At 52.2% G+C, this 24,073-nt stretch overlaps 2 protein-coding genes across 10 annotated transcripts in view; one reads left to right on the top strand and one right to left on the bottom strand.

Moving 5' to 3' along the window:
• Positions 1-5,806, top strand: part of SLC8B1 (solute carrier family 8 member B1) — a 6,893-nt gene extending 1,087 nt beyond the window's left edge. Inside the window, exons 2-17 of one of the 3 annotated variants that reach the window (XM_042031109.1) lie at positions 120-272; positions 369-421; positions 527-584; positions 839-944; positions 1,037-1,204; positions 1,280-1,387; positions 1,470-1,526; positions 1,720-1,850; positions 2,018-2,159; positions 2,538-2,659; positions 2,842-2,995; positions 3,083-3,163; positions 3,690-3,754; positions 3,839-4,012; positions 5,343-5,507; positions 5,597-5,806. In XM_042031109.1, the coding sequence (XP_041887043.1) occupies positions 120-272; positions 369-421; positions 527-584; positions 839-944; positions 1,037-1,204; positions 1,280-1,387; positions 1,470-1,526; positions 1,720-1,850; positions 2,018-2,159; positions 2,538-2,659; positions 2,842-2,995; positions 3,083-3,163; positions 3,690-3,754; positions 3,839-4,012; positions 5,343-5,471 (1,701 nt within the window). In that variant the 3' untranslated portion in view covers positions 5,472-5,507; positions 5,597-5,806. Of the gene's footprint in view, positions 1-119; positions 273-368; positions 422-526; positions 585-838; positions 945-1,036; positions 1,205-1,279; positions 1,388-1,469; positions 1,527-1,719; positions 1,851-2,017; positions 2,160-2,537; positions 2,660-2,841; positions 2,996-3,082; positions 3,164-3,689; positions 3,755-3,838; positions 4,823-5,342; positions 5,508-5,578 lie in introns of those variants that run through there. The other 2 variants (XM_042031110.1, XM_042031111.1) reach the window with 2 other exon arrangements.
• TPCN1 (two pore segment channel 1) overlaps positions 5,799-24,073 on the bottom strand; it is a 42,367-nt gene continuing 24,092 nt past the window's right edge. For all 7 annotated transcript variants that reach the window (XM_042031101.1, XM_042031106.1, XM_042031102.1 and 4 more), the window contains 18 exons: positions 23,417-23,516; positions 22,388-22,504; positions 21,393-21,517; positions 20,099-20,147; positions 19,837-19,900; positions 18,971-19,015; positions 17,696-17,752; positions 17,554-17,607; positions 17,141-17,213; positions 16,833-16,940; positions 15,579-15,650; positions 13,919-14,008; positions 13,082-13,197; positions 12,361-12,407; positions 11,717-11,870; positions 10,289-10,425; positions 9,495-9,575; positions 5,799-8,431 (listed from right to left, as the gene is read on the bottom strand). In XM_042031101.1, coding sequence (XP_041887035.1) covers positions 8,309-8,431; positions 9,495-9,575; positions 10,289-10,425; positions 11,717-11,870; positions 12,361-12,407; positions 13,082-13,197; positions 13,919-14,008; positions 15,579-15,650; positions 16,833-16,940; positions 17,141-17,213; positions 17,554-17,607; positions 17,696-17,752; positions 18,971-19,015; positions 19,837-19,900; positions 20,099-20,147; positions 21,393-21,517; positions 22,388-22,504; positions 23,417-23,516 — 1,612 coding nt within the window. In that variant the 3' untranslated portion in view covers positions 5,799-8,308. The remainder of the gene's footprint in view (positions 8,432-9,494; positions 9,576-10,288; positions 10,426-11,716; positions 11,871-12,360; positions 12,408-13,081; positions 13,198-13,918; positions 14,009-15,578; positions 15,651-16,832; positions 16,941-17,140; positions 17,214-17,553; positions 17,608-17,695; positions 17,753-18,970; positions 19,016-19,836; positions 19,901-20,098; positions 20,148-21,392; positions 21,518-22,387; positions 22,505-23,416; positions 23,517-24,073) is intronic.

The raw sequence follows: 24,073 nt of genomic DNA, 5'->3' as shown, positions 1-24,073 counted from the left end.
AGGGCGGGCAGTGGGTGCTCGGGGTGGGCAGTGTCCCCTCAGGGTGCCCGTGGCAGCCCTCAGGAGGGCGGTGGGTGCTTGGGGGGGCCCGGCCAAGCACCCTCCCCTCTGCCTCGCAGTGCTGGGAGGTTCGGAAGCACAACAGCTCTGAGTGGTGCCACTTCATCTGGAGCAACCCTGACTGCCGGCTGGACGGGGGCTTCCTCGACTACCTCAATGGGGTCTTCTGTGTCTTCCCGCCCCAGCTGCTGCCCCTGGCTGTCACCCTCTATGTAAGGACGGGAACAGGCAGTGCTGGGGATGCTCTGCTGTGGGGGTGTGGGGTGGGGACCCCACTGACCCTTCTCTGTGCACTCCTGACCCCACAGGCTCTCTGGCTCCTGTACCTGTTCATCATCCTCAGTGTGACAGCGGAGAAGTTGTGAGTGGCCCTGCAGAGAAGGGGACTGTCCCCAGAGTGACCAGGAGCCCTGTGGTTCCCAAGTAGCCCCATCACCTCTCTCTGTCTCCTTCTCTGCCCTTCCAGCTTCTGCCCCAATTTATCAGCCATCTCCACCAACCTGAAGCTGTCCCACAATGTGGCAGTATCCTTGGCAAATCACAGGGGACCTCAGCCAGGACGGACCAGGGAGGTGGCCGTGGGGACAGGGCAGGGGAGGTGGCCGTGACAGGGTCACTTTGTGTCCCCTCGGCACCATGCCAGAGGAAACCAATTCGAAGTGTGAGCTGGAGATGACAGCAGGACCATGTGCTGGCACTGGACAGGAGTACACAGCACCCATGTCCCCACAGAAGGAGGACAGGACACCAGGTCTTTTCCTTGACGTCCTCTCTTCATGGTGTCACCTTCCTGGCCTTTGGAAATGGGGCACCTGATGTCTTCAGTGCTGTGGTAGCCTTCTCCGACCCCCGGACAGCGGGGCTGGCCATCGGGGCCATCTTTGGTAAGGGGACCCCACTGCCAGCTCCTCACGGGGTGATATTTTGGAGCTGTGGGATGTTCCCATGTCCCAAGAGAGTCCTGTTGTGTTGGCAGGTGCCGGTGTGTTTGTGACCACAGTGGTGGCCGGGGGCATCGCCCTGGTCAAGCCCTTCACGGCTGCCTCCAGACCCTTCCTCAGGGATGTCATCTTCTACATGGCGGCCGTGTTCCTCACCTTCGTGGTGCTCTACCTGGGCAGGATCAGGCTGGGAGAGGCTCTGGGTGAGCGCTGTGGGAGCTGGGGATGGTGGGAGCAGCCTGGGGTGCCATGACCCCCCCATAACTCCTCCCTCCCAGGTTACCTGGGGCTCTACGTGTTCTACGTGCTCACCGTGGTGCTCTGCACCTGCATTCACCGTCGGCAGCGGGGGGACGGGCTGGCCCCTCCCGGGCCCTGGGAGCCAGGTAAGGGTTGCCCAGCTGGGATGGGACCCCCGGCGTGTTGGGGTCCCCTTCCACTGCCCCTGTCCGCTCCTCTTCCCCCCAGAGATGCCGACAGATGTGGAAGAGCTGGAGCCCTCAGGCACAAACAGTGGGGACTATGGTATGTTGTTCCCTGCTCTGTCCTCAGGGGTCCCAGAGACCCCCAGGCTGCTGCAGGTGTGACTGAGCCCATGGGGCAGGGGGAGCTCCCTGGGGACACACCCTGGGACGCTCCCTGGGAACGTAGCCCCATGCTGGAAGGGTTGGGAGGACAGGGAGCCCCCACCCCACTCAGCCCCTGTGGCCCCTCACAGGGGAGGAGTACCGGCCCCTGCTGCCCTCCCGGGAGACCTCCCTGCGCATCCTCACCACGGCCCTCAGCCCCTTGGACTACCGCAAGTGGAGGAGGAAGCCCTGGTACTGGCGGCTCTTCAAGGCCTTCAAGGTGAGCAGGGGGGACACGAGCCAGGAGGAGCCCCCCAAGGGACATCCCTGTCCCTGCTGGCCCTTGGGGCTCTGTCTCCCTGGGGATGGTGGGACAGGGGCTGTCGGGTTGGGAGCAGGCCGTGGGGCACCTCGCAGGGTGTCCCAGATGGGTGTCCCCCGTCCCAGGTGCCCGTGGAGCTGGTGCTGCTGCTCACTGTTCCTGTTGTGGACCCCGACAAGGATGACCTGAACTGGAAGAGACCCCTCAACTGCCTGCACATCCTCACCAGCCCCCTGCTCTGTGTCCTCACCCTCAAGTCGGGCGCCTGTAAGAGCCTGGGGCAGTCCCAGCTTCCAGAAGGGGACAGGACTGAGATGGCCCCCGAAGCCCTGGGGACTGCAGGAGCCTTTCAGAACTGGCTTCCCATTGTGGGTGGGGAAGAGCCAAGCTGGGGGCTTGATTTGCAGCTGATTTGCATGATTTGCACCCCCTGCAGGGGCGGGGGGCTTGAGCCCCCAGCATCCAGGGCCTTGGGGAAAAATGGAGCAGGCCTGGCCTGCCTGGGGAAACTGAGGCACAGAGGGGGGCAGCTCTGTGAGGGTGTAGGGTAGAGGTGGCTTAGCTGACAAGGCTTTACCTCCTGCCTCAAGCCTGGCTAGATCCTGCCCCAGCCACTCTGACACCCCCTCTCCCCACCATGTGCAGATGGGCTGTACCAGATCCAGGGCGTCTTCCCAGTCTGGGGACTGGTCACACTGGTTGCTTCTGTCCTGGCCCTCATCATCTTCATCACCACCAGCAATGAGGACCCACCCAAGTATCACTGTGTAAGGTGTCTCCCAGCCCTGAACACCCACCAGGGACCAGCCCAGCCTGCTCCAGATGGGGCTGAGGGTCCCTGGGGGCAGAGCAGGAAGTTGGACCTCTTTCCCAGTCCCCAGTGTCCCCAAGAGGTGTGCAGGGTCCTGTGGGATGCACACAGGGACCAGCTTGCTCCTCTTCCTGTCAGGTGTTTGCCTTCCTTGGGTTTTTGGCCAGTGCCATGTGGATCAACGCCGCAGCCACGGAGCTGGTGAACATCCTGCGGACCCTGGGTGTCATCTTCCAGCTCAGCAACACTGTGCTGGGCTTGACACTGCTGGCCTGGGGCAACAGCATTGGTGGTGAGGGCTCTGCTGGTCCCCAGTGCCCCCCTGGCACACCCTGGGGTCCCCCTGTCATCCCCAAGGTCTCCCTTTGTCCCTCCACAGACACCTTCTCCGACCTCACCATGGCCCGGCAGGGCTATCCCCGCATGGCCTTCTCCGCCTGCTTCGGGGGCATCATCTTCAGTATCCTTTGGGTGCCAGGAGCAGGGTGGTGGCATGTGGGGCAGGAGCTGCCTCAGTTTCCCTGCCTACACCAGGGAGAGCCCCTGGTGCTGTGGGACCCCTGGAGAGGAGCGGGGCAGGATCCATCCCAGAGTCCCTCCAATGCCAGCGAACCCCACAGTGTTCCCACAGTGCAAGGGGTCAGTGAGGGATTTGGGAGGTGCAAGGACAGAGCCAGCAGCACCCCCTTGTCCCCACAGCTGTCCCAGCCCCAGAGGGCCAGGAGTTTGGGCTGCAGTGGTGCAGATTTGGGATCTGCCAAAGGGAAGGAGGGGAGGGGGCTGTGCCTCCCTCCGGTGGGTTTTGGGTGGTCCTCAGACCAGGCTGAAGCCTCTCCTCAAGTGCTTGAGGTTGTATTCCCCACAGACAGAGAGCGCTTTAGCCATGAGATACAGGGAGGAGGAGGATGTGGGGCACAGGGATGTGGTCAGTGCTGTTGCTCCCCCGAGCCTTCCCGTGCTGTGCGGCCATCCTGAACGTGCTCCAGACATCCTGGTGGGCGTGGGGCTCGGCTGCCTGCTGCAGATGACCAGCAGCCAGCCGCTGGTGAAGGTAAGGCTGTGGTGACATGGTGACACGGGTCAGGCTGGCAGCAGGATGCTGGTTTCACCCCACATCACTCCCATGTCTCCACAGCTGGAGCCTGACAGCCCCCTGGTGTGGGTGCTGGCCGGGGCGCTGGGGCTGAGCCTGGTGTTCTCCTTCGTGACGGTGCCAGCGCAGTGCTTCCAGCTGGGGAAGGCCTACGGCATCTGCCTCATCGCCTACTACCTGGCGTTCCTGTGTGTGGCCCTGCTCACCGAGTTCAGGGTGATCCATTTCTCCACCCCATGAACAGCCCCAGGAGATCCAGCCCTGGATCTTGCTCTGCCTCCCCACCACACTGGGGTCACGCTGTCCCCTCCCCTGTCCCTGGCAGGGGGACAAGGGCACCTCAACCTCACCGTGCTGCTGGAGGTGCCAGCCCAGCCTCAGCCCCTGCTGTTTGGAAAGGGCGTGGCTGTCCTTTGGGGAAGGAGCTGTCAGTGCCCACATCCTCTCCTCACTCTTTAATCCATGTAATTTAAGGAACTCTGGGCAGGAGCAGCATCCAGACCTTGGCTGTGTCTGGTCGCAGTGGCAGGACCAGAGGATGGGGAAGCTCCAGGTCAGGGGCACAGCATGAGAGGTTTTGCCTCCTCAGCCGCTCCACCTTCCCCTCCTCAGCTCCCTCCTCAGCTCCAGGACAGAGCTGGGGCAGTTGTGCTGCACAGGGTGATCCTGCCAGGGCCCAGGCACACGTTTGTCCTTGAGAAGGACTCTCCCTGCTGGCACCGTGGGCTGGAACAGCAGATAGGGCAGAGCCCAGACAGGGTTAAGGGGACACAACACTCCAGGGACACACTGGGTTTAGTGCAAGCAAAGCCTGAGGGAAAACAAACACCAAACCGAGGGAGGCTGGTTTCCCCTGCTTTTTTTAGTAATGTTTTTCAACCTGAGTTTCAGATCCTACTTTTCTTCTCCTCCTGGGGTGGGCAGAGCTGTAGGAAAGGACTTGGAGGTTTCTGCACACAGTGTTGACTCCTGGCAGGGCTAGATTTAGGCAGTGTAAAAAGTTGCAATAAAAAAAACAAAACAAAAACCAAACACAAACCCAACCTTGACTTTTGCCTGCTGCAAGGGCCATTTCTCCTGCTCTGCGCTGGTGTGACACAGCCCTGACTCAGCACAGAGCCTTTGCAGTGGAGAGGGAACAGCCAGAGCCGAGGACTCTGGGATGCCCGGAGTGGTTTTCCCGAGGGAGTGGGGAATTGGTTTCCAGCAGCCGATGTCCCAAGAGCAGTCACATGTGCTGTCACCGTGGGAACGGCCACGGCACGGGCTCAGCCCGGCTCAGTCCCTGCGGACAGGGACACCTGCGGGGCTGCCCAGAGGGCCAGGGGGGCTCATGGTCCCAGTAGCAGGGAATGGGTGGGCTGGTGGTTCTGCTCGCAGCTGGAGGGTTCACAGGACACAGGCTGGAAAGCGAATTGTCATTCCAGAGGGACACCCGCATCCCTGCCCCACGGGCGAGGGCGGTGTTGTGCAAGCACCACAACTGTCAGACCCGGTTCCTCCTCCTTTCCTCCTGGGCCTGGAGCATTTCTCCTTTTTCTAACAGATACCAGCAGCTTTCACAGAAAATAACGCTCCCTGTGCCCGCAGCCACTGGCTCTGCCCCAGACCTGCTCCGGCAGCTGCCGGAACGATCCGGGACACAGCCTCCACTTCCTGCCACAAGCAGGGCTAAAGCAATCGAAACCACGGCCAACGCCCCAGGACAGAGGTACAGGGTCAAACAGCCCTTCTGGCCTCAACGCTGCTCTGGGGCAGCTTTAAAACACCTAACTTTGAAAGCATTATCTTGATGTTTAGGGAAAAACCTCGCAGAGGCTTTGCAGTGTCCTGGACCAGGAATGTGGAGCAGCTCGGCAGGGCATGCACGCAAAACATTCCCAACACAAGCACTTGCCACTGGAGAGGGCGGGCAGGGTCCTCTTCAAACACTGGAAATGCTCCAGCTTGGCCAAACCCCACCTCTGGAATAAGACGGGAAGGAGGAAAGGAAGCTGCTGCCTTTACAAAGCCGAGGATGCTCTTTATTAGTGCGCCTGAAAAAAATGCAGAGAACATCTAACAGACATGTCCATAAAATCTTTTTTTTTATAAACAAAACGCCAGCATACAAAATCCTGCAGTGCTTCCTCCCGTGCTCCCTACAAAATGATTGTCTCCGTCGTCAGTCTGTGTGTCGGGGGAGGGAGAGGAGGATAAATAGAAGGGGATGCCCCGTACTCAAACTTTGTTTCCTTCCAAAGTCACATGGAAGAAGCAAACTCCTGCCACCCTCCTTGGTTTTACAAAAATAATGAACACAGTGGGGATGTGGGGGAGGATCAACGCCTTGGAGGCAGCACCCTGCCCCCAGGCCTCCAGGGAGCCCTGTTACTGCACAATCAGCAGTCAGTGCCCCCCTCAGCACAGTTTAAAGCCACAGCTCCTTTCACACCCAGAAAGCACCCCCAAAAAAGGTCACTGACAGCCCTGCCAGGAGAAACAGGCTGTAGGGGAATGTGGAGATTAAACACAGCCACATTTTTTTCCCCCGCTAACCATAATACTCATTCATCCTGCCCACAATTTAAAGCACAATAAACACCATCTCCTGCAGTCCCAGGACTAATCTGGATAAACCTCCCGGGCTGCGACTCCACGCAGAGCAACTGCAGGAGCAACAACTGCACCGCTCGTTAATTTGTGAATTTATGGTTTGGAAAACAGCCCTTTAAGGTCCTTCACGGGTCAGGTCAGAAGTAGTTTCATACCTGCAAGTATCCAGAAAGGAAACAAAGAGTTGCCGTGAGGCACCCAGGGAATTTGGCAAGCGTTGGGAGCAGCCACTGGTGTGTGTGTGCTGCCTGGAAAGCTGCTCTCCCACTCCTTCCAAGTGCTCCCCACCGTGCCATGGAGGAGAGGTTTCCAGAAGCAGCTCTGTCTTGCCTCCTTCTGAAAGTCCTGCCCATCCAGGAAATGCTCCTGAACTGCCGGGGTAGGATCAGCCCTCTCCCGCTGTCCTTGTGCCATGTGGTGAGGCCACCAAGGAACAGACAGAGATGGGGGGCAAAGGGAATGGGGGACACACATCTCCCACTGCCTGCCTGATGCCCCTGGAGGAAGGCAGAAGCCTCCCCAGGAGGCTCCACTCAGTCTGAACCTGAGGAGAGATCAAACAGCAAGAGATGAGGGAACCTCCCAGCTGCCAGGGACTTCCTGTGCTGACAGGGAAAAGAGGGACTTGGAGAGACAGGTTCAAATGATGACACAACTGCCACAATCCCACCAACGTGGCGGAGCTGGGAAGGGATCCCTTTTCCCCCTTCCTCCTCATCCCTCAGCTCCCAGGTGTGGTAGCTGCAGAAAAGCAGACGGGTGAGAAGAATCGTCGTCTTCCACGTTCCTCCTGCATCCAAAATGCAGGGGAACAGTGGAGCTCTTCGGTGGATCTTCCCACGATCTGACTGAGCCGACATTTTCCAGCCAGAGAAACACCCCTGCAAGGGAGGAGCCCCCCTCTGTGCTGGGACTTGCTCAGCTGTCCAGAGCCAGGACAGAGGACTGAGCCAGGAGGACTGTGTGATGCCCAGGAGCTCTCCTTAACCCAGAGCCAGGCAGAAAAAAAGCTGGACTTGGAACTGCAAAACCTTCCACTCTTCTTCCCAGTCATTTATCTGAGCTAAGGACCAGCCAGAAGGTTTTACAGAGCAGGTGGCCAAGTAGCAGAGCCCAACAGCCACATCACCCTGCAGAATCCCCCTCCCTGAACGGAGACAGGAACTTTGGGGTTTGCACATGTGACCCCAAGCCCAGGCAGTGCCACGGGCAGGACTGACCAACAGCGATGCACATACAGCAGAGACAGTCTCCAAAGCCCTGTCCCACCTATGGTCATAATGTGATGAGGTGCTGGCCCTCAGTTCTGCCTCAGAACTGCCTCAGAACTGCTCGGGGACAGCAAAATTCAATCATCAGAGCTGGAGCTACTACAGGGAGTGCATCTAGGTGTGCCGAAAAGGAGGAGGAGGGCAGTCTGCCCTTCCAAAAGTGCTGAGATTTCACACCACCTCCCCTTTCTTTGCACAAGGAAGGTGGAGAAGAAACAAAAACTCACTCCGATTTTTTATCCCTAGGTTAATGGTACCCTTTGAGCAAAAGGGATCTTCAAACAGGGCCGAAGTTTTACTATTAAGCAGGTGACTTCAGCAAATTCCCTGCTGTTAATGGATTACACATCCCTTTCCCCAAGGTCTATTAGTGGTAAGACAAGCAGCAGGAGCTGGAGCCTGGGAAGGGGCTCAGAGGGACAAGGGCTCTGTTCTGCCCAGATGCGCTAAGTGTGGTCACCACGCTCTGTGTGCAGCAGCCTTCCCCAGCGTCCCCTGGGCCTCAGGCTTTCCAGCAACCACTGCTGGGGGAGAGACTGGATCCCTACACTGGTACACTGACAGATCTATATACACCCTCCCAAAATACAGGCTGGGGAGGAATACTCTAGGTTATTGCATAGAAGGTGGCTCGCGTTAGCTAGGCCTAAATGACAGTCTGGGAGCGTTGTCGGAGGCTCAGGGGCTTCAGAGAGCTGCTGGAAGCAGATGCTGGCTCTTGCAGTGGTGTCTGGGATTCCTCTTTCCTGGAGTGCTCTTCATACCATTCCTGCAGTGGGGAGCAAACACAGCAGGGATCAGGCTGTGCCCCACACACCCCAGAAGGGCAGAGCCTTCTGTCACTCTACCATGTGCGGGCACATTTTTTTCCAGGCACATTTTTTTTCCAGGCACAGAGGGCTCTTTCCAAAGCCCTGGATACAGCCCAAACTCCTGGAACAACCCAGCTTGCTGCAGCATGGTTGTGGTGGATGCAGAGACCAAGCAAACTTAGGCAAGGAAACATCCTTCCCTCTGGATGTCCCTCCTGAACACCCAGGGCTGTTCCCATCATGTCTGGGATTTGCAGAGCTGCTCCTGATGCTGGGCAGCACCCAGGGTGTTCCACAATGTCACATCCCTGAGTCACAGACCAAGCAGAACAGGCAGGGAGCTTCTCTGCAGATGGCCCAGCCCCACGGTAAATAACGTGCATTTTCCTTAGGGGGACTCAAGACTCGTCCCCAGTCTGTCTGCTGCGGGGACAAAGGACAGATTCAAATGGTTACAAGATTAATTCTTTCAGCACTAATCATTACATTGGCCCACGACCTTCAGCTGCCTTTGGCAGGACAGTGACCAAACCCATGGCAGAAAGCTCCCAAGCACAGAGGGCAGTGGCAGAAGGTGCTAAAAATCCAGGGAATCTGCTGATTTACGAGTTTCCCACCTTGCTCAGCCTGCACACCAGGCAGCCCTGCCTGGGACAGCCCCTGGTTTCTGTGTCAGACAGACACACCTAAGCTCAAGCACAACCACATTCCAGAGGTTTAAGAGCTCTGTGCTCAGCAGCCAAGCCCCAGGCAGCACCAGGCTGTGCTCACAGCCCCAGCAGACACCCGGGGAGCCCAGGGCAGCCCAGCCGAGCAGAAGTGCCTGTGCACACCCCCAGTGTGGTCACTGTGCCTGGCCTGACACACCTGCACCCACTGAAGAGCTCTAATGTGCTCTGTGGAGTAACAAATCCCAGGTCTCAGAGGAAAGCAGTCCCCAGGGTTTGAAAGGATGGGTTGTTATTCCAGAAAGTGCTCTCACCACAGACGTGGTGGCAGCCCCAGCTCAGGCCCACATACCTGTATCTCCTCCTCATACATCTTCATGCTCAGATCACTCTTGGTCCTCGATCTGCGTCCCAGAAACACTGCTGACATTTGCTAAGGAGTTGGGGGAAGGAGGAGGAAACACCAAAGAAGACATTCATCAGTCACTGAGCAGCTGGATCTGTCCTGGAACTTCAGGCATCCTTCCTGTGGACACCCCTCATCCACTGATGAGCTCAGGCTGTCCCAGGCTCCTTCTGTTGTCCCCTGAGGGACTGCAGCACCTGCCCTGTGTCATGGTGACACAGGGGTGTAATGGCCATTATTAAAGCAACCACTTCAGCTCTTCCCAGATGGATGAGACAACAGTTCTGACACAAGAGCTCATTTTACAATTTAAAATGTTTTAGAATGGAAGCATAAGCAGTGCCACAGAGAAAGGAAGGACCTGGAATCAACGCCATCATGCTGCTGCATAATGCTCCAGGACTGTCCAAGCCTCAGTGTGTGATGGCACAGAGAGAGAGGCAGGAGAATTATGAGACAGTGGCTTCCTTAAAGAAAAATAAATGTGTCTTTTTTCCAGTCAGCATGGGGCCAGGACAAGGGAATTTTGCAGGCGACAGGGATGAGCCTTTGTCAAGGCTGTGCAAGGTGCAGCTGCTACTTTTCTAGAGCAACAGCATTTTGTGATGCTGCAGAGTCGCTCCAGCAGCTCAGCCCTCAACAACTACAGAGGCAAGTGGATCTTCTCTCTTCAGTCACACAAAGGGGCACTGGCACACCTCCCTCTCCTGAAGGTGAGAACCTGCAGTGTTTCCTCTTACCCCGTATTTGTCCATCTGCAACACAATCTTCTGCAGCTGGGCTGTTTCAGTGGCACCTGAAGTCCTCTTGTACAGCTCAATTATGCCAATCACCTCCTCCTTGGAGATCTCCTTCTCCAGCACAATGCCATTATCTTCTGGAGAGGCAAGAAACAGAAAGAGGGAAAAAAAACCCTCTCCAAGATGAGCATTGCTTCAACAGCCACCACGGTAACCCTGGAAGGCAAAGCCTAAAGCACACAGGACCAAGCCAGAGGTCAGGTACAGTCTGTACCTGCTTTTGTGACAAGAAAGGGATATGCTTGACCCCAAAAAGGCAGGGAAAAGGTTAACTAGTAGAGTAGGGCCAGCAAACTTTCAGACCCAAATGATTCTCATCAGGCTCCTTGGTATCTTAAAAAAAAAAAAAAAAATCTTGTAGCTTTTTTGCTTGCCTGTAAATCAAGAAATCAAATAATCACACAAGAGTTGCTGCCTTTTGACCTTCACCTGCCTAAGAGAGCTTGGGAGTCCAGGACTAACCAATGTCTTCACTGCTCCCTTCAAACTGGGTGTAGGAAGGACCACAAGTGTTTCCCTAATTAACAACTCCTGCACCACAATTTGATCTTCTGGCACCTAAAAAACCAAAAACAGGGGGCTGGGGCCTTCACCTGCAGGAACAGCAGGAGAAGGGCTGTAAGAGATTAGTGTGGCTTTGGCACCTGAATTAGCGGGTCAGGAAGGTACCTGCAGTTCCAGACCCCCAGCTTAGGAGAAAAAGGACAGTGAGTAAGTGATGACTCAGAGGGATGAGGGGATGGAGAGCCCAGCCACTGCCAGTTCCTAGAGGGAAAGGCATGTCCAAAAACAGCACGGAGTCAGCAGCCCAAGTACAACCACAAAATATGGAAAGAACTGGGCAGGCAGTGTCTGTTGTTCTCTGGGTCACGGCAAGAAGTGCTGGCAAATCACCTGGCAGACACATCCTGCCACCAGTGAGTGTGTTAGTGAGGAAGGGAACTTGGTTTAAAAAAATTATTCATCTTCCCTTCCTATAAGGTCTCTTGTTGAGTTTTGCTACATCCTAGCTGCAATATTTCCTAGAAGTCTTTCATGAAATGCACACGGACTTCCTATTTTCAAAGAATTTGGTTGAAATGGCTCAAGTAGTTGAAGTTTGTATGTGTGTGCGCACACAAACGTACAGACATACCTAAAACGCACATAAATACACCCACATCCACTTTTTGGGGAATTCTGGGGGAGAGATGAGGGGCAGAGCAGAAAGACCAGACAGAAATATCACACAAAAGCAAAAGAATTAGCTCCGCATGTCAGGCTGGAAAAAAAAATCAACTGGTTTTCCTGGCCAAGCCCATTCTCTGCTGGAGACATAAAGCACCAGGGAAAGACAACACTGTAGGTCAGCCAGGCCTCAGCTCTGACCTTCTGAATCCTGGTTCTTCCGAGTGTAGTTCATGCGGAAGACAAAAGCATCCAGGATGAACGCCACGATGATTGTCATCACCACCATGGTCACAATGTAGAAGATCATGAAGTACAGGCGGCTCCAGTGAGTGGTTTGGGATGTCACCCCTTCCTGAAGAGGAAAGGGAAGAAGTCAGTAGTGCACAAAAGAAGGGAGAGGCACTGTTAACTGCTTGTTCATAATAATAATAATAATAATAATAATAAAACTCTCTGTCTCTCATTCCTGGCTCCACAGCTGGCCCCAGGGACTGCTTGTGCAGTGCTCAATGCCCCAACAAGTCCTTGCAGCTAAAAAGAGAGGTTCCTACAGGCAAACACACAGAACATCCAAAGCTTGTGGCTGTAAGAGCTGCTGTGCCACGAGAACACAGCTTGGACAGCAGGGTGACAAACTGGAGCGCAGGGTGACTTCGTTTGTCCAGACTGTGAAGCCTGAAAGCATGCCCAGCAGCATGGCAGGGGTCAAATGCCTCCAAACAGTCAGAAGCAAAAGATACCTGTCAACAAGTGACAACACTGAGCCCATTCCAATCCCCATGGGAAGAAAACAGTGGTGCCTGAGCTGACAGAGTCTATGCTGCCTGCAGGGGTTCACTCACCATGATGATGTACCAGTCATTGACAACCGTCAGCTCAAACAGTGTCACTGCACAGAAAGGGAGAAAACACATACAGATAATTGTTTTATCCATCCTGACCTGTTTTACAGTGATTTTTAGGTAAATTATTTGACAGGGAAGACTGACACAAGACAGCAAAGTTTGAATAAAGACAGCAAATCCAGAGAGAATGCAGACCCTCCCCACTGAAATTACTTCAGAAAAGGGGGTCAGACCTGCAGCATGTCTTCATCTCTGTTTTTTAAAGAAATCAGACCTGACTCTTCACCAGAGAGCATGGGAGACCTCTGAAATCTTCAGGAGATAAGCATTCTGCTCACACATTAGGAAAAATCATGGAGAGTAATCAACACATTCAAATTATTCTTCATCAGAGGGTTTAAAGAGAGGCATCGCTGTTGATTCTTTAGAAGGGCAGTGACTTAATGCCCTCCTTAAACATCTCTGGTCTGATCACCAGCCAGAACAGATCTGCTGGCTTCCATCTGGCTTTGAGCGACCTCTGCTTATGCTGCAAAGCAGTCCTGGCACAATCAGTCAGCTGGAGCTCTCCAGACAGAAAGAGCAGGATGCTGAGTGAGGTGCATTAGCAGGACTCCCTGGGAGAGTCCCAGGCTCACAGGAACATTACAGCATTACAGAGCCATCCAGCTCTGCAGGAACATGGGATAATCTTTGCTAGGGAAAAAAGTGCCCTTACCAAAGCTGTTCAGAATGTTGTCAAAGTTGTTGAGATAGTAATAACCTTCTTCCACAACTGTTCTGTTGCCAACTGTGTGGTTCACCCAGCGGTAGGAATCTGCGACTGTGCTTGTGCTGGTTGGAGAAACCAGGACAAAGAATCAGCAGAGACTGGAAAAGCAGGGAAAATCTAAAAAGTTATAAATATCAGCTCCTCTAGAGAGGGTGGCAAGCAGAGTGGCAACTTCTACCTGTTGGCCAACACTTGTCTTTTCCTCTGGAAGGAACCCTCTCTCCTTCACAGCTCAGCACAAGCCCAGGGAGCACATGGAGTCTTTCTGACCATTCAGCAAATATTACACCAGAGAAACTGAGAGTTTGAGTTCCATGGCTTGTACCCTTAAAGCTTGGTATTTCCAAGTAGTCTGCCATCATTTAAGGTGAAAAGGCACAGGATAGCTTAGATTCCAGGATCAGGTGAATTTATGTTGGTATAAAGGGAGGTCTAATTATCTAATACCCCTGGACAAGCAACTCTGGCATCATAGAAACAGAATGGTTTGGGTAGCAAAGGACCTTAAAGCTCATCCAGTGCCACCCCCTGCCATGGGCAGGGACACCTTCCACTATCCCAGGTTGCTCCAAGCCCCTCCAACCTGGCCTGGGGCACTTCCAGGTATGGGGCAAGAGAAATGAAGTATCTCTTGGATTTTTGCCACATGTTGCCTTAGCTACAAAACCCCATTCAGCTCCATCCTCTGGCCACTTTTCCACAGGGAAATGAAGCTGCCAGAGCTCCTTGCTGCTGGCTGAGCACCAAAAGCACTGTTGAGGGGGCTGGATTTGAGGTACTCACTTGCAGCAGTTTGGGTAGACCACGCCAGCGAAGAACTCCATGCCAACGATGGCAAAGCAGTAGTAGAAGATCAGCAGGGTTAAACCCAGGCTGGAGGCAGAAACAGAAAGAGTACGGTGCTGCTGAAGAGTTGCTAGGGCAGGGAAACACAAAATCCCAGGCTGGTTGCTCTGGGAGGAATTTCCAAGGGATTTGGAAACCCCAGACCGCTCTCCCTGCTGCTGTGGCTCTGCAGTTCTTGGCCTGCTCTCATTCAGGGAGCCTTGGACAAGGCGTTTGCCACTCGCTGAAGAGAGAAACCAAAGAGCAGCCTGGACTCCCTCCCAGTCTGTCCTTTTCTGTTAAATAAATGAGTCTCCACAGTTCCTTCAATAAGGAACACCACACAGAGTTTCTACCCTCTCCACATCCTTGGATGCAGGGACTGTGCCAAGAGCAGGGCTCTCCAGCCAACCCGCTCTGCTCAGGCCTCCTGCGAGGGAACCAGGGCTGAGGCTGCCCCACTGAAGCAGCGGGCTACCCCATTCAAACACCGGGCTACCCCTGCTCCACCATTGCACAACAATGCTCTCAGGTGGCTCTGCAGAGGGGAACATCTGGGGCCGAGGGTGTTCGTGTGCCAGTGTTCTTCCCACATGGGCTTCCTCCTCACCAAGAGCTGGGATGGGGGAGAAAAGTTAAAACAAGCAGGAACTCTTGGTTCTCCTCCAAACACAAAAGCAGGAGGAGGCCCGAGGTGCTGGAGTGTTGCCGCTCCAAGAAATTGGAAGATTAACACTCCCCTGCAGCACAGTGAAGAGTCAGTAATGACCCACTGACAGATCAGAACATAAATCCCTTTAGCAGGTTTGACAGCTCCCTATCCTGACCCCAAACCTTCACTCCCCTCTCCCTGCCATCACCCAAAGAGCAGAAGTTGGTATCTGGCTGTCGCAATGACCGCCACTGACCACTGCCCAGGCCAGCTCCTGCGGTGTGCGACAGGAGTGGGGAGCAGCTGGAGGCTCTTGGCTTTAAAGCTGCTCCTCAGGAGTTCAGCTCTGCCCAGGGGAGCTGAAGCTCCAGGCACAGTGGCTGTCAGCAGTCCCGCCGAGGGAGAGGATAAAAAGTAGCAAGGAGGCTTGCCACACGGGATAATCCAAATTTATTGGAAGCAACTCCCAGGAGACAAGCCTCGAGCAGCTCCAGGGAACCCCTTATAAAGGGAGGTGTTACAATGGGGATGGCTTAACTGGGGACCAATAGAAATCTCTAAGAGACGGATGTGGACGAGGATAGACATTTCCTTGGGCCAACAGCCCCAAGGGGAGGAGGGGAAAGGGATCACATGCCCCAATGGGGCATCGAGGTTTAGGGGATTTCCAAAGGGGGCGGTATCTAGAGGGGTAGGGTCTCGGGGGATTGATGGGGACCATATAAGGGTAAATTGGGAGGTTTCAGATGATGGACACTGAACCTTCGGGAACAACAGGAGGGGTTTGGGTGATTGATAGGGAAAGAGCTAGAACAAGGGGAGGAGAACAACCATGTAGGGAGCACCGGGGGAGAGGATTGGGTCTGGGGGAAACCAACTGGGAATAGGAGTGGGGAAGGTAGGGATGAACCACTGGGGTACAGAAAGCTTATATAAAAATACAATAAAGGTATTGCATCACCACACCTGGCCATCCGAGGGAACAACTCAAACATGGTGTCCAGGACGTTCCTGTAGCGTTTCTTCAGTTTAAACAGCCTGAAAGGAGAGGCCAGGAGTTACCCACACCCCGCAGCTTTCCTGGTGTTGGGGAAAGAGTTAAAAGGAGAATCCCAGCTCTCTCTACCTCGCAGGTCAATGACAGGGAGGTTTCCTGACACCTAACTGCTCTTGCTCAAGTCATCTGTGCTCACCTTCCAGTGTCCTGCTGTCCCATCTCAATGTTTATGACACATGCAACTACAGGACTGAGGATCTCAGGGAAAAAAAGGCTGTCTTTTTATAAATAGCTATTTAAAACCCCTAAAAACTGTAAGAACTTACACTAGTCCCATGTACAGGGTCAGGATTCATTCCTGCTTCCTTCGGACACAAGCTTTTCTGTGTTTCCCCCATGACCGAATAAAAATTGATGAAAGAATACTACACTGTTCCTGCTAATTTAAGATTTGGCAACCCCATCAGCCTTTGCAGAGAAACACAGCTGCCAAACAGGCTTTGGCAGGGGAGGAACAGAGAAAACATTATTTTTTTTCCCCTCTTGAGTGTCATGAAGTGTTCTTAAAATCCTCACTGAAGAGCTAAATTACATTAGCTTGTTTTTAACAAAACATTTTGCCTCAAATCCCTTCCCCCCTGCGGCTCTGGAGGCATTTGTGAAGGTGAGTAACCTAGACATGAGAGGGTTAATCAGCCCCAGCTCCCTGAACTGCAGAGAGGTTACAGGCCATGGTCTTGCTCCAAGTGTGAGATGCAGTTAGAGCAGGGCAGTACTTCACCCTAGCAAGCAGCATCCTTTGAAAACTGTAATTTCTGGTAATTCAGTGGAAATTATTAAACTGGCTCAGACCATCTCACCCTGACAGAAGAGCTTTTCTCTGAACAGCATCAGACAATTTAGAGGAGGTGTAAGAACCCCACGAAGGCAGACACAGGATAATCTGCCCCCAGTAAATCCCTTGATCTCTATTAGAGATCAGCTTAAGCTCCAAACCATGGGTTTTCATATCCCATCCCAAGTTTTTGTTATCGCTCATTTTGATAACTCGGGCTAATCTCATTACCCCACGCAATTCCTGTTTGCCATGGTCACATTCCCACAGAGCAATCCTTGCCCTCTCCTGCTAAGGAGCTCGGTGCCCAGTGGGACTGATGGAAAACAAGCCTGTTTTCTCCCACGGGCTCTCTGGAATTCTCCCTTCCCAGCCTTTCCCACCTCACCTCAGCAGCTGGAGGGGTCGCAGGACCACAATGAAGTAAAAGGGCTCCATGTTAAATGCCAGTGCCATGAGTCCCAAAAATGCAAACAGGGTGACTGAGAAGTCAAAGCTGGAGAGAAAAATAAAATAAAATAAAAGTAAGAGCAACGATTTATCAGTAGTGCTTCAGCAGAGAAGAGGGACTGGTGCTGCTCCACCTTAACAAGATCCATGAGGCCAGGGGCAGAAGAATTTTAAGAGCTGGCTGATGGCTTGAAACTCCTGACAGAAGTTGGCTTTTCCAACCCAAAAAGGTGAATGTGCACTTACAGATTCCAGCCTGAGGACAGGTACTCCACAGGCCCCAGCCCAGTGGTCTTCAGGAGCAGCTCCACGCCATAGACTGCAAAACAGGAGGAGTCAGGAATGAGCAGCATCATGGGAAAGGCTCGTGTGAAGGTTTGCCTGCATGGATGTGTGCTGATTTTAGCAGAGCATTTCTGAACAGGGGTTTAACAGACCCCACCCATCCTCCTTATTCTCAGTGAGACTTTTCCCCTCCAAATCAACACCTTTTCCTGTGTTCATGGAGATTTCTCTCCGGAGAAGTCTACAAAACAATCCCTGCCAGGCACAGCATTGTTCTTGATGGAGGCTCTACCACCCATGGTTAAGTTGTAACTTCAGTTCCCTTCCCAGCTCCTCAGGAAATGACACAGCTCTGTTGGGAGGCATCAGCTTACTTGTGAGGAAGACGATGTAGCTCCATGGTACGTTCCTGGAGAAGAAATTCCCCCCTGCAAGACACAAGAACAGATTTCTCAAGCCTTGCCCTTTTCAATCCCCCAGCACCACAGTCAAGGAACAAGCTGTGATGTTTCCTACCTTGCAACATGAAGGTTTCAACAAGAATCCAAATTCCATTCACAGCCACCACAGTGTCTGGAAAACAAAGGAAAAACCCATAGCAAAACCACTCCTGGATATCCATTTCTTAGGCTAAAAAAAAGAGGACAATATAGGACAAGTGGCAGGGTCATTGGTTCCAACTCGGTGAACAAACTGAACTCAGAAATTGGGAGTCTTCCACCACATCTTTTTCCAGGCCCTTAACAGATGTAATACCTTTATGTTCAAAAGGAAACAAAACGAAAAAAAACCAACCCAACCCCCAAATTACTGAGTAGGAATAGATCATTTAGAAGCCAGCAGGCAGCACCAGGAGGAAGAACTTTTCTCCTCTAGAGAAGAGAAGCACAGACTCCTTCTCACAGGCAGCTCAGTTGCCAAGCACTCCCTGCAGCAGTGAGGACGATCACACCTCCTCGAGAGCAAATAGAATGTGCTTGACTGGCAAGGCAGTTCCTCATCTAGCATCCTCCAGCTGCAAGATAAAACCCCCCAAGGTTTGGGAAAGCTGACCACCAACCCACCTAAATGCAAGAAGCTGACTCCCACAGCACAGCCCCACGGGGGTGTTGTGCAGTGAGCCAGGCAGCCTCTCCAGAACCAGAGCTGAGAGCCCAGGCTGGTGGTACAATTGAGCAGTTCCCTCCCTCTCTACCAAAACTCCAAGATTTGTCCATAAACCATGGCTCAGACCACACCAACTCCTTGGAGTGCTGGCAGTGATGCCATGATGATTTTTTGCCTTTTCTTTTATACCCCTTTTATATACCTTTTCATAGCTTTTGTATTCTTAGTGGTTTTTTGCCTACATTCTTGGACTTATTTGTCAAGCTAGGAGACTAAACAACTTAGAAGCCTCGTAGCTAGGGATCAGTGTGCCCCAGACCCCAAGGTCCTCTCCAGAACATATTCTGTAAACTAAGATAGAACCATCCAGGGGAAGGCTCCTTGGGGAAGGGGGCTCACTCGAGCCTCTCACTGGGGAATCTTTGATAGGTATGCTAATTAGTAACACCTATAATGTTATACCAGATCTATTTTGCGTGTGCATTTGGTGGGGTGCATTTCGGTGCATTCCACCTGGACGTGTGCACCTAAGGATCCTTTAAATAAATACCAAGGTAAAATCCCTTTTTCCCTTCTAACTGTGATTATTGATTTTAAGACCAGGAAAAGGCATCAGCAGACACAGCACACCAGACCCACATGAGCAAGGGAGCCAAGCAGAGACAGCTCATGACTTCTACTCACACATGGTGTACTGGAACACACGGGACTTCACAAGGATGTTGATGCCTGTGTGAAGGGAAGGATGACAGAACAAATGTTTACACCATCCTCCATAGCACAGATCCCTCTATCTTCTCCTTAGAGACATTTTTCATACCAATCCTCAACACAGAAGCTAAACAGATCAGCAGATTATTAACTTTCATTTGTTGGGAACAAGTTTAAATACCCTTCAGAATTCCAGCAGCAATGAAGTCATTATCCTCATGCCCCCAAGATGTTTGGTCTCTATGTCCTAATTCTGGGGTGTGGACAGAGGTAAATGCAGCTGTCCGTGTTTGGAACAACAAGGAGGGTTGGGAGCATCAGCAGAGCTCTGAGGGCTCCTGTGGCAGCTGTATTTGGATCAGAGGGTGTCATCTGTTCCCCAGGAGCACACACCACCTCAGAAGAGCTGCAGGTTCTTAATTCTGAATAGCTCCATTCAGTCAGGAAACTTGGGACACAGGAGATAAATCCCATTGGCAAGACTGATTTACTCTGATGGGTGTTTGAGGCCTCTTTTCCCTTCCCAAACTGCTGTCCTTGACCTGAACAGGAGCTGCAACCACAGCTCAGGACCAGGCAGCCTAAGAGCTTTTGTGACAACCCAAATCCCACTCCATGGTCACTGCAGGAATGTTTACAGGACAGAAATCTTCCCTGGAGACTCTGAATGTAAGGCTCTGGCCTCAGAGGCTCCGGATACCCAGGGAGTTGGTTAGAAAGCCTTCCCTTAGGTGTTTTCCAGGGGTGTTAAGAGAAAGTCCCTTCAGAGTGTCCTGTCTTTGTAAGAAAATACTCTTCCTGTCAGCTGAACACGTGCTGCCATGAAAACAGTGTGCTACCTTTAAAAATAAGGAATGCAGTCCGTGGAAGGTCATCAAACCAGTGCTCGCGGTTTCGTTTTGCCTGGAAGCAGAACAGCCTCGGTCAGCAGCAGCCAGAGCTACATCCATGCAAAAGAAAGGGCAAGGATGGAGACCCACCTTACCCCCATCATCTGCTTCTCTTAGATTGCCTTTGTTTCTTACCCAGCTCCTCTCTGAGCACTCATTTTCTCCCCCTCCCACACACAGTTCCCCTCTTCTCCCCCCAACAAACTCTCACCTTCCATTTTAAGCCAACAACTTCATAGAAATTGTAAAAATCCTTTAGACTGCAAAACAAAGAAACATCTGATCAGAGCCTTGAGGGTGACTAACTAGATCCTTAATTGTCCTTGTCAGACATCACCAGTGCACAGTCCCTGGAAGTTATTAACTCCTTATCAGAACTGCAGCCACAGCTGACAGAACTCAGCAGTGACCTCTTCCCAGCCTGGCCAAAGGTTCCCCACTGACAATAGCCAGAATCTCCTTTCTGTAATGCTTCAGCCCTTAAGGGAAACTCTGACTCTACTGAGCTCCAGAATTCTACCACTGAGAGGAAAGACCTGAGGCTTTGATGCCAACTCCAAGGGATGGAGATTGCACTGCTCTCAACAAGTCTTGGACTTTCTTAATTACTTGTACAGTCCTTTTCGAACATCTTTGCACATTTTCTTTTCAAGGTAAAAATGAAGTTTGAAAAAGGACATGAAAGCAAAGAAACTCCTAGAACATGAGTGCCTGTCTAGGTGCTCGGGGTCAGGCCTGTAACAGCTTTTACATGTCTGAAAGTGAGGATGCTGAACTTCTCGGACTCTTACTGGTGACATTGGTGCCTGCATTTCTCAACTCAGTCTTTCTCTCCCTATGCCATTTTCAATCCTTTTCTGTGGTACTTGACTTGAAGGAGAAGCATCAGCACCAGTTTCACAGGAGAGTCACTTGGAACCTGTCTGTGGCCGAAACAAAGGGAAAGGAAGAGAAGGTCTCCTGCTCTAATTCCCTCTGCTTCCTTGCTGGCTGGAGATAGCTGCACCCACCCACCAGAATGGCAATTCTCTGCCTCATAACACAGAGGATGGCAGCCCTGAAAGCACCAGCAGAACCAGATTTTAATTAACAAAACCCTGGGGGGGGACAGCCAGCTGCTGGAGAAAAGCAAAAACTTGTTAAGCTGCGAGGCTGCGCTGTGTGAGGAAATGCTCCTTGCAGGCTCCAGTGCTGCTCCCCAGCTCCTGGCTCTGCTCTGGCAGGGGAGTGGGAAGCAGATCCTGCCTGTGAGTGCCAGCACAGCGCTGTATCCACAAGAGGGCACGCAGGAACTCCATCACCTCCCAAGGAAAACCTCAGCTCTCAGGGTACTCACCCCTCCCAGCTCCCTGCTTCCCAGGAAAATCCTTCCCATCGCAGAACGCTATTCCCACATCCCAGACAACGCTCATTCCATAAACCCAGCCATCCCCTCCAAAGCAAAGCCCAGCTGCAGGGAGTGGAGCAACCTCCCTGCTCTGGGTGCAGCAGTAGGACCATTCTACCTGACTAAAGGGGTATTGCTCTGGTTCAGTGCTTTGAAGGTGAGATATCTCTCCCTGGCACACATCCGAGGCTTGTAGAACCGCAGCAGCCCTTCGAAGTGCTTGAAGGAAATTCCAGACGGCCTCTGGCAACAAAGGAATGCTGTCAGAAGCAGCAGCATCAGGCAGGAACACACAGAGGCTTTTAATTCTCACTCTGGATTTGTTTTAAGCAGGATTTCATACATTATAACCGAGCCCCCTAAGTACCCTGAGATATTACTTTAACATACCAAGCTAATCCCAGGGCACAGAGATCAGAAAGCCGTCCTGGCAATCGGTCCCTCCAGCAAATGCAGAACTGTTCCCTGTTGCCCCACCACCTGAAAATTGTCCAACCAGGCACCCCAAGCAGAGTTCAACCCCTCTTCTTGGGAAATTAGCAGGCAGCCTAACAGATCCCACCACGGCACTTTTCTAAGACCATCAGCTATGTGCACTAAACATGAACTAATCTACTAGAAGTGGGTTAGTTATTTTTGGGTCTTATTTCTCTTGCTGCTCCAACAAGTTAAGCAAGAAATCGACCTTCTCCCCCAAGTGCTTGTCCCTGTAAAAAGTTGTTTGTAGGTGAATTCCTTCTGTTTCTGCACTGTTCACTGGTGCAGGATCTAGAAAATGGATTATATCTTCAATTGGATGACCCATCCCTCCTCTTCGTAGTGGTGCTTCTAAGCCAAACAAGTCCTCAAGTGACCCAGACTGAATCAGAGAGAAATCAATGATCACATGCACTCCAGAACAAATTCCCCTCATTTTATCAAGCCATAACCTCACGCAGGGTTGAAATTCAGAGTACTCTGCTTTTTCTCCAGAAACAGAGGTGAACGAGTTACATGAATGAAAAAACCACCAGCCCATGGTGAGTCTGATCACAATCAACAGAGATAAATCACCCTTTTTTGGAGGTGCTGTTTCAGCAGCCCAGCCCAGGGGTGCTGCTAACACAGCTGTACCTGTTTGGTGACCAGCAGCCGGTACGCGTGCTGGATGGCCATGCGCTTGTGCAGCAGCAGGGACTTGAACTTCCTCTTCTCAATGTCATTGAAAGTGTCAAACACAACAGCCAGAAGCTGAGAAGACAGGGGAAAAAATGGTGTTTTAACTTTATGCTCTGCAAGGCTTCAGGGAAGCAAGGAGAGGCACTGCCTGCAGCAGGAACGCTGATGGACGATGGAGTCGGCGAGGTCCCGCTGGCATGAGGGATCCCACAAAGGGATCCCCAAGCTCACAGCACTGATCCACTTCTTGGAGGAGGTCCAGATGTTTCTGGCCTCTCAACATTTGCTACTGGGTTTTAAGAGCTAAGGCTAAAGCACACAGAAAACCGTATCAGATTTATTGTAACGCCCTGATCTGTTCCTGGAAAGCAGGGTTTGAGGGCTGCTCTCTGGATTCACCCTTCCTGGGAGCTTTGGCTAACACATATCAAAGGTAACCCTCCATCTGGGACACAAGCAGTGAAATCCAACCACAAACATCAAATCCCTCACCTTGGACTGCAGAATTCCTCAACTCCTTTGGCAAACCCTTTTCCACCACTCACAGCCTCCCCTGAGCAGCCGTGCTCTCACTCTGCAGTGATCAGCACTGCAGTCCTGCCACACTGAGTAATTCCATCCCCTTCAAACTGATTTACAAAGTATTTCGGGCAAGTCCAGATCATAAAATGCCATTTTATGATAAATAATTAAGACACAGAAGGACAATAAATTTTATGCAACCGAGTATGTCACTCCAAGCACGATATTAATGTGAGAGAAGTTGAAAGTTGCTCGTATAATTTGGTTTTCTGTGATTTAGTTCAATTCCTCATGGTTAGACATTAAAGAAGTTCTATCTGTAGCCAAGCTGCCATTTCTAGAAGGATTCTGCCAAAGGGTCTGAGATGATTACAGAGCAGTTCTGGGAATGGGGAAGACTCTGCTGAGCAATGAGCTCCAAAGCCAGGCAGAGGGAAGTCAAGCTCTCCCCTGGGGACTCACCAAGTTCATGATGAAGTAGAGCTCAATGGAGAGATACACGATGAAGAAGACACAGGACCAGGGATTCCGGGCATAGGACGGCATCATCACATCAGGGAAACTGCATCCCAAAGGACACCAGTGTAAGCACCAAATAACTCATGTTACACACAGGCAGGAGGCACAGGGCACGGTGTGTGTGTCTGTATAAACTCACATCTAAAGGTCTGCACATCTGTACAAAACTCGTGAAAAAAAAATAAACATGGCAAGCACTTTCCCTGCCCATCCCAAACACCAAATGGGCTTTGTGATGTGGGTAAGGGTTGTGCTTTGATACTTAACAACAGCAGCACAGCCTCGGTGTGAGTGTTACAGCCTCAGATTTATTCCATCCTTTGCTAATTTCCTAATCCTCAGGGCTCTCCCTGACAGCAGATCAATATTTACCCACTGCTGTTATCCCAATTTCCTAGCTGATAGGTGAACTGCAGCACAGGAATGGGAAGTTACTTCTCAGCAGCAAGCTGCTGGCTGACGAAGGAGTACAAACACAAACTTTCCCTTCTTGGACCAAGGCCTAACAAAGCTGTTTCCCCCCTTATTGCCCTCACAGCGATGAAGAGGTCTGAGCCCTTAGAGATAACTCTGCAGCTGAGGCCACAGTGTCCTAAAGCA

This window comes from Corvus kubaryi, unplaced genomic scaffold (genome assembly GCF_017639235.1).
Source record: "Corvus kubaryi isolate FWS band 111438036 unplaced genomic scaffold, C.kubaryi_AGA036_p1.0 37337, whole genome shotgun sequence".
In the NCBI taxonomy this organism is placed as follows: Eukaryota; Metazoa; Chordata; class Aves; order Passeriformes; family Corvidae; genus Corvus; species Corvus kubaryi.
This window is presented reverse-complemented; position numbering and strand designations above follow the sequence as displayed.